This window comes from Scleropages formosus, chromosome 18 (genome assembly GCF_900964775.1).
Source record: "Scleropages formosus chromosome 18, fSclFor1.1, whole genome shotgun sequence".
Taxonomy (NCBI): domain Eukaryota; kingdom Metazoa; phylum Chordata; class Actinopteri; order Osteoglossiformes; family Osteoglossidae; genus Scleropages; species Scleropages formosus.
This window is the reverse complement of record NC_041823.1, coordinates 9,839,957-9,848,586: the sequence shown is the minus strand read 5'-3', so window position 1 is coordinate 9,848,586 and position 8,630 is coordinate 9,839,957. Positions and strand designations below refer to the sequence as shown.

Below are 8,630 nucleotides of genomic sequence, written 5' to 3'. Positions count from 1 at the left end.
GAAAATTAGACTGCTTGCTTTAATGCGGTGAGGAATTTGTAATGGGTGTCAAAAAGAATTTTATTGATGACTGATATTAAACCCCTTGTGTTTTTTTGTTCTGTGCTTAAGTTTGTATATCTGTTAGCTTAGATGGTATTGTACATACGGAATTTGTGCAGTAACTGAATTTCACAAACATGGGAAGTGCAAAGTGGCACAGTGGTGCAGCAGGCAGTGCCGGTGCCTCACAACTCCTGGGTTGTGCGTGTGGAGGCGAGTTTGAATCTGGCTGCGCCTGTGTGGAGACGTACCCATCCTCCATTACTCACGTGGGAGTCCTCCAGTAGCCGTGTGTCCCCCCCACAGTCCAAAGATGTGTTTCAGGTGACTCTAAATTGCCTTTAGAGTGTCTGGGTGATGAATGAGTGTGTGCAATTGCCTGTGATAGACTGGTATCCAGTCGAGGATGTATATTGCCTCACAACCCATGCATCTGAGATAAGCTCTGGACTACCGCGAGCCTGCCTTGGACACATGATTATTGATGATAAATTGATATGGAGATGCCCTTTCTTTCAAATTTCATATAACAAAGAACATAGTTTGTGTTTACAGTTTAAAACATACAACACAGCAAACGCACCAGGCTATACTGTGGTCTAATTATGTACAAAAAGCGGTTGTGATTCGTAGCACCGTCTTACTTAGCCAGACTCATTTGGTCCAGTGCCTTATAGCTTCTAGTGTGTTCAGTTGTTAAGTCAGCAGTTCTGTCCTGGCACTATAGCAAATGTGAACATACCCTCTAGTGGACGATGACGATTAAACCTACTCAGAGAATAGCGAATGGCTAATGGCCTCAGGACAAAACACGCCTTTCAATTTTACTTTTGAAATAACTCCTGCTACGTAATTTTATTGAAGCCCAGCTATGTCCAGTCCCTTCATTATCAACAACCGCTTGTTCAGGGTCACAGTGGTTTGGAGCCTATTCTGGAAGCATAGAGTATAAGGGCAAAGGTACACCCTGGGCAGGGTATCAATCCATCACAGAGCAGTCACAAACACAGTAAGATTAATTTAAAGTCACCAATTCCCCCGACACATGTCCTTGAACTGTGGGAGGAAATCTGAGCACCAAGGAAAGTGATGTAAATAGGAATAACATGAACTCCACACAGATGAACTACATTCAAACACACACACTGAACCCACTAAAATAAGTCAAAGTATATTTTGAACTATAATTCTAATCACACAGAAATGCACCACCTGCAGAAATATTCTGAAGAAAAAATGTGTAAGGAATATATCTTACAGAAGAATGGGGTGGTATACCCTGACCCCCTAGATGGTTTCTGATGGTGGCAGAAACAGACAGGAGAGCCACACAGAAAAGATGATGATGATTCCCGCTAGAGGGTGCAGGATCTAGCTGGGGATGTCATAAAGCTCGGAATAAAAGTCGACCAACGTTTGAACTTTCGCCCAGTTGAAGAATCGCCACTTTGTTGGCTCATCCTCTCCTCTTACTCCAGATTGCTCAAGAACGACCTCCACCCTGGGCCCTTGTTGCTCTTGTGAACTTTAACTCTGAAACAAGCCCTTGTCTCATTCCAGGAGCTATTTTGGAATAGCTTGTATTTACCAATTCAATGAGGTCTGGGGAGTTATGAGAAAGGAAACCAAATGTTGCAAGAATTTATGCAGAAAAACAAAAGGCAGGGGAATCCCTTTAACAGAACACAGTTCACTCCTAAAAGCACTATAGATTGTAAAACTACAGTTCAGTCAATAGCTACAAACGTATGTATCTGAAGTCTTACACACATGAATTAAACGTGAGATGCCAGAGACTGTTCATTTTCCAAATCCAGTACAGGCAGGTAGAACTTTTTATTCTGAGTAAAAGAAGCATTTACATAGTTACATTGTGTATTTACATGTTGTACATACGTTCACAGTTAGACTCACAGCAAAATCAGTTTTTGTACTGTGATGAAAGGCAAAGCAAAAGATAACCTTCCGCAATGCAGGAGGAAGCTGTACACAAATAATTCCTATTTCTGTGTTCATCGGCTGTACTTGTTCTGACTATGAAATAAGATCTGGAAAACTAGGCTTGCTGCAGTTGCTGTAGGGCTGCTAAAAGTTCAATAGGCTGTGAAACAGCAGAGAAAATTAATACTAACCCAGCAAGTTTTAACTTGTGCACACACTCCTGTATGTTTTAAGATGATTGAGAACTTGACAGGGCAATCCTAGCTATGAGGTAGACTTCATGAACAAGATACTTGTGTGGAATATGTTGTTCTCGTCATAATTTAGGAAGATGACTCTTGAAAGACATTTCACTGTTACAATCCATGTAACAGCCAGAATATTCAGTAGAAAAATCTCAAATAACATGTTAAACTCTATTCAATAGTCTATAAATTCAAAATTCGACCACATGTGAAAAGTCACAGACTCCTGCTAGCTCCACTTGGCAGCCAGGAACTCACCGCACAGTGTTATGGATAAGGAAAGTTAATGAAAGCTACAGATGATCAAAAATAGAAACCTACTGCATGATACTGGACTGCACAGAAAGGAGGCTGCGGATTCTGTGTTGAGCTTGTTTGTTACCCTGACTTTTAAATAGTGAGAGGACAGAAAAGATGTCCCTAGAAGAGCTTTGGCACTCTGTATACATATATAGAAAAACTTAACAGGGAAGTGGCCTGTGATCAATGACTACTATCACACTGTAGGAAAACAAGTCAAGAAAAAGGAAAAAGAAAAATTCCTGAGGTTGAAGTCTACAGCACCATTAAAAACAAAAGAGGCTTTTTGTAACACTGAATTCCAGCTGGGGCCAGAACATATCCACCATGTGTTGTGTCTTTTCACCTAATTTCTCAGAAACGCTGCCTTCCAGACAATGAGTGCTGAGGTGTCAGGTGCACACGAGTGGCACTTACAAAACTCAAGTTACTGAATAATAAACAAAATGTAATATTGCCAGACACTGCTAGCATGCACCACATTCCAACAAACCAAGAAAAAAAAGAAAATTAAAATAATCATCAATATAAAATGTATATAAATATACAGAGAATTACTAAATCCAGGTTGCTGTACCTTTAGCATTAATTTAGCAACTAGACACATTTCACATACTGTGCTGAAGTAAACACCTGAAAGGAATCTATGCAGTACAGATGTTTGTTATGGGTTTACCAAATCCTGAAACAGGAATGTAATACTATTATACTTGAGGAAAACGGTTTCAATCTGATCAAAAATCAAATTTCCCGTTGATTCATTTCCAAACTGTTAAACTGCAAATTATTTCCGATGCATTTCCAGTGCATTCCACTGTTTTCTGTTCTATGATGTTACCCTGGTAATAAATATTTATTTTCACAAGGAATATTAAAATTTAGTGAAAAATACGATAGTGATAGCATTTCTATCTTTATATCTTCCAGTTAACATGAACTTTCAACTGTTGGGATGTTAATGTGACGTGAAATTTCTAAACAATCCAGTGCTGCAGTGAAAAGGAGACCAACGTGGGGGGGCGCAACAGAGGAACTGTCCTTCTGGAAAGAGACACTTACAGTAGCGTTGAAGATGGGCACTGTGAGTGACCCTGACTGAACACCACCCGATCTTGCCCCTCAATCCACCGTGGAGCAGATCTGCAAGACCCTCTGGTTGAAGTCGTCCGACTGGTCGGCGTACACATAGTGGCCCGCTCCACGGATGGTCTAAGGACAGAAAGGGGAAAACTCAGAGATACTTTTATTAAAATCTAATTTAAAGAGTAATCCAAAAAGGATCAGCCCTATGCTATTAATACAAATAGCTAAGCTTGTAATCAAAACAGGCTTGGCCGCATATCTAAGGTTAAGGCCTGTGCGTTTTTACATTATGGACACGGTAACATAGCCTTGTGCACGGCTGCTGATGCAGGCCCAGAGTTCGTCAAAGTCATTCATAACCAAACTTACGATGGTCTCCACATACGAGTTCGGCCTCAAGTCTTCAATCCGACTGCCGGAGTTGCCTTCTATGCTGGAGCGGGAGCCGTAAATCACAGATATGGGGATATCCTGGTGAATCTGGCCGATTCTCTGCAGCATGGGCCTCTTCGCCCACCCATATGGAATGGTCATATTCTTGAAAGCAGTTTCCCCACTGCAATACAAGAAAACCTCTACTGAGCAAATGCAGACAAAGCGGCTTCGCAACATATCAGTTTTATGATGTTATTAATAATCTAAAAATGTGAAAAAGAACATCAGTGGTGACTCGTACAGAATGTCTAAAGACACCCCTCCATTGTGGAGTTTTAGGGAGCAAGAACTGGGGTTTCAGTCACTGAGGAATCAGTGGCATAGTGGGGTGCAGAATGCTGACCTGGGAGTCTGAACATTCAGATGGTAGATGTAGTCAGTAACAGTGTTGTCACTGAACATGGAAGAGAACTTTTTCTTGAAGTCAGGCCTGAGTGTCTGTACTAGCATGGGACCTGGGTGTGGCAATGGAAAGAGAGATGAGCTGTAACTGATCATTACACCGACAGGGTCAGGGTTTGCACTGCTAGTCCAGGGCACAACCATACCGAGTGGGCCTGCTAGTCGCAGGCCAGCCAGCGGGTTGAAAGGGCTCAGCATCGCCCCGAGAGCTCTAATCCACAGCGGAATGGGGCGATCTTGGTCAGGGATGTCAGGTCTCTCCGGGAAACCCCAAGGTTCCACAAGAACCAGGTGCTTCACTCTGCAGGACAGAAAGCATCATGAACACTGAGTGGAGAGGGAGACAACCCAGAACACCACCTCTCCTATGCATACTTAAAACTTAGAGACTGAGTCATACCAACATTCTAAAGTAGCTGTCAAAGGACCTACCTGGATGGATACTGTAGTGAATATGCAGCTGCCAAATAGCCACCAAAGTTGTGACCAAGCAGAATCATGGTTTCTAGCCCAACCTTTGCTCTCCACTGCTCTATGGACTCGACAAACTGATTTTCAGCCTCTTTGGCATCTGTGCTGAAGTGCGGTCGGCTGCTCAGGCCAAAGCCCAATAGGTCAAGGGCGTAGACTGGCCTCTGCTGGGACAAGGGCTCCAGGTTCAGGGCCCAGAGACCCACCCCGCCCCCAAAGCCATGCAGCAGAACCATAGGGGTCTTCCCTTCCATATCCCCACTGCATCTCAGAGTCCAGAGCCTATTCCCATCAGATATGTATACGTATTGCTTTGAGAAACTTCCTGAGATTGCTGAAATGAGAAGGGTAGTAGAACTCGGTGAGAAAGATTCCTGGTTGTATTTGGTATAAACTCACGAGAAAGAACTCATGGAAAGATAGGAAAACATGTACTCACACTGCAGCATCTTGTCCTCTGCCTCCTTCAGCTGAAAGAGTGATGATGGGCACCATGATGGAAGCCAGCTCGTGACCCACCATGACCTAAATATACAAGCACAATTTTGCCCAGCGCAACTGCCAGCCAAGGTGCATCCAAAGTAATTATTTCATTAATAATTAACATAAACTATAGCAAATCTGGCATTGTTGTAGAGCAATGTTAAGAGCTCATTTTTTCCAACATCTTGGGTAACACAGTTTGGTCATTATTTGATCCATTTTCTGTTCACTCCCAATGGGAACTGCACAGTCAGGGAGTTTCTGTGACCCTACAAACAATGCTAGTGCTACTGGCAGCTACAAAAAATGTGTTACAAAGTGAAGTGATTAAGAAACAGGCCCTATAAGTTGGGGGAGGGGGGTCACTGAGTTGGAAATGAACAAAGCTTTCAGAAAGGCAAATGCAGGGATAATGGAATTTTGGTAGAAGACACCACCTTTTAAATTTGTGGAAGTCCAAAACTCAATAACAATCTCATAAAATATTTTTCCCCACTCAGTGAAATAGTACAAGTTTATATTATTTATAGACAAAGATGCATGCTATTTACACTATTTATTTGAATTTTATCTCCCAAATTAAGTACCCATTCCATTACCTTAGTCAAAGAAAAGGAAAAAGTAGAAAAAATTAAAGGAACCAGACACCCAATACCATTTCTCATGAATGTGAGCAGAAGCCTACATTTTCAGTAGCTAAGCAGAGTTGAGCGCTGGAGTAATGGTAGCCATTAGCAGTGGTTAGTGGCAGCACACATTCATACCAAAGTGATGAGTTTGTTACCTGGCAGTAGTCTCAAGGAATCTCAACACTTTGTAGAACAGATTATGAGCAGTGAGATGAATCAGTAAACGTTGAGTGATTCTAAAGCAAAGAATAGATGGGTTACAAAACAAAAATAAAGTGCTGTAAACATCTTTCATTCAGAACCGAGTTCTCCTTCAGTGCTTCATACTTCAATCATGCAGTGTTAATACAACTTGCAACTTATTGTGCAGAAGCCGTTATTTTGCCGTCTCACTGTTAAATCTGTTGCCTCTGATAACCAGTGATTTTCACCAGTGTGTTTGAAAGAAATAAATACACTAAACACCATTTTGATCCGATAAAGCATGAATTTGTCACTGTGTGTCTTATATACAAAAACAAGCTGTAAAAGCCATTCACATCTCACAATCACACTTATTGTACAAGTATTACACACGTAATCAATAGCTGTTGGTAAAGTGTAAGTATGGACATCCTTAGGTCGCCTGTTCAAATCTGGCTCAAAGAACAGCATGCCTCTTCAAGTCCCACCTCCTACTGTAGTATCCTTAAACAAGGTATTTATCATCAGTTGCTCCAGTAAAAAAGGAAAAAAAAAAAAAAACAACCAGTAGTGTAAAAGGTTGCTTTGGAGAAAAGCAACAGCTAAATAAAAAAATGGGAAAAGAAAGAATAACCAAAATAAACACGAAGGCGTACGTACAAGAGTGAACAGGGAGCAAAAAGACAACAGGGACTTTCATTCAAGCCTTTCAGAGTGTATGGTTTTAATGCAAACCAAGACATTACAAGAAGCGCGATGACGTCATCAAGCGACGTAACCATGAAGTACATAGTCCACCACATGTACGGAGAACGTCATCACGTCATTCACGTAAAATATGCATACAGTACACTTCGGAAAATATTACAATTCAAGATCACAAACACCTTATCCCTTAGATAAAAATTATGAACTTGAAGTCTGTTGAACAGAGCGGTAAAATCCGGTACCTGACACGAATCGAGAGTTTTTCCACAAACTAAGTTATACAAAAATTGACGAACTCTCTCTCTCTGCGTGCGTGGTACAGTGAGTAATAAGTCTTAAGAACATACATCCGAATTTGTCTATGAGAGAAGACTTTGCTCAGTTTATTTAACATGAAACCCGTAATTTTAACGTAAAAATTACCTCAAACGAAGAAGAACGCGGCATTACGGTATACTATACGAACCGGCCGGGTGCGTGCAGCAAAGTCAGTAACAATAATTCGTCTCTGTCTTCATGACAACGGCAATGACACTCATTTTCTTAACGATGGGCCACCGAAGTGGCAATTAAATTAATCAAAACTTACAATATGCAATGATATTTCTTGAACTGTAAACGAGAATTCTTAAACACATACCGATACCCTCTATCCACAGCCACCGCTTCTTCCGCCATCTTTGACACTGACGTCAGATGTATTTCGATTACATCAGCGTGGGCGTGGTTAATGGCGTCATTCTCGCGTGCCGCTATAGAGGCTTCGTATTTCCAATCGTGGAATGGTTCTCAATAACCGTCAATTAGCTTTTCACCGTTTTCGCCTCAGAAAGTGATTGATTCTTCTAAACCGGCGCTTTGAATAGCTGGAATTTGATAGCCTATAGTTGTAGTCTTTCGCTTAAGTTAATGCAACCTGAGGGCTGGACCTACGGGGCTTAGTGGCTTTAGTTCTGAAGTATTTTACTAGTATTTACTGGATGTGTGTGGACGCTCACTGATTGAATCGCTATTCAGTCGTTTTAATGCTGTTCCATCTAGAAGATTATTATGCTTATTAAGCTTTGATGTCATAATAGGAGTCGAAATTAAGTCTATGGGAGTTAAAGTTAGATATTAATGTATAGATTTAAGGTTTATGTGTAGTGATCCTGTCTGCCAGCAGGTGGCGGCACAAACCACAGAGATGTACACGGGCAGACGCGCTTATAGGACACGTGACATACATACGTTTAACAATTTCTCTACTATATCAGCCTGCACTTTCAAAAATACAAAGTATTGAACATTAAATGTGCATTTAGGTTTTTTTTTTTAACGTTTTTTCAATAAGACGTTGCACTTTTGTGCTACATAAAGGAAACTGAAGTAAAATAACTTAATTTTATGAATAATTTATTAATAATAATAATTTTTATTTTCAGCTGCATTCATCAAGGTACAACCCCACACAATCCTTAGTGTAGCCATGTAAGATTTATATTTATTCATTTAGCTGATGCTTTTCTCCAAAGCAACTTAAAATGTTAGGGTTACAATTATTTACCCAGTCATACAGGTGGGTAATTTTTACTTTAGCAATTCAGGATAAGTATCTTGCTCAAGGGAACTACAGCCAGAGGTGGGGACTGAACTTTTCAGATCCAAAGGCAGTGGTGCTAACCACTACCAGCTGGATCTAGAAAGCATATAAACATATACATCTAAC

At 41.0% G+C, this 8,630-nt stretch overlaps 1 protein-coding gene across 2 annotated transcripts; it reads right to left on the bottom strand.

Moving 5' to 3' along the window:
• Window positions 1–1,867: 1,867 nt before the first annotated feature.
• On the bottom strand, window positions 1,868–7,605 carry LOC108940490 (1-acylglycerol-3-phosphate O-acyltransferase ABHD5-like). 2 transcript variants are annotated; one of them, XM_018762716.2, is made up of 8 exons: window positions 7,563–7,605; window positions 6,187–6,267; window positions 5,359–5,444; window positions 4,881–5,253; window positions 4,595–4,749; window positions 4,390–4,501; window positions 3,981–4,167; window positions 1,868–3,737 (listed from the first exon to the last, which is right to left on the bottom strand). In XM_018762716.2, the coding sequence occupies exons 1-8, from the start codon at window positions 7,598–7,600 to the stop codon at window positions 3,648–3,650; spliced, it is 1,122 nt and encodes a 373-aa protein (XP_018618232.1). In that variant the 5' UTR covers window positions 7,601–7,605; the 3' UTR covers window positions 1,868–3,647. The 2 variants fall into 2 exon arrangements, with proteins under 2 accessions (XP_018618232.1, XP_018618231.1); XM_018762715.2 differs by lacking the exon at window positions 7,563–7,605 and having other exon boundaries at window positions 6,187–6,398.
• Window positions 7,606–8,630: the final 1,025 nt, after the last annotated feature.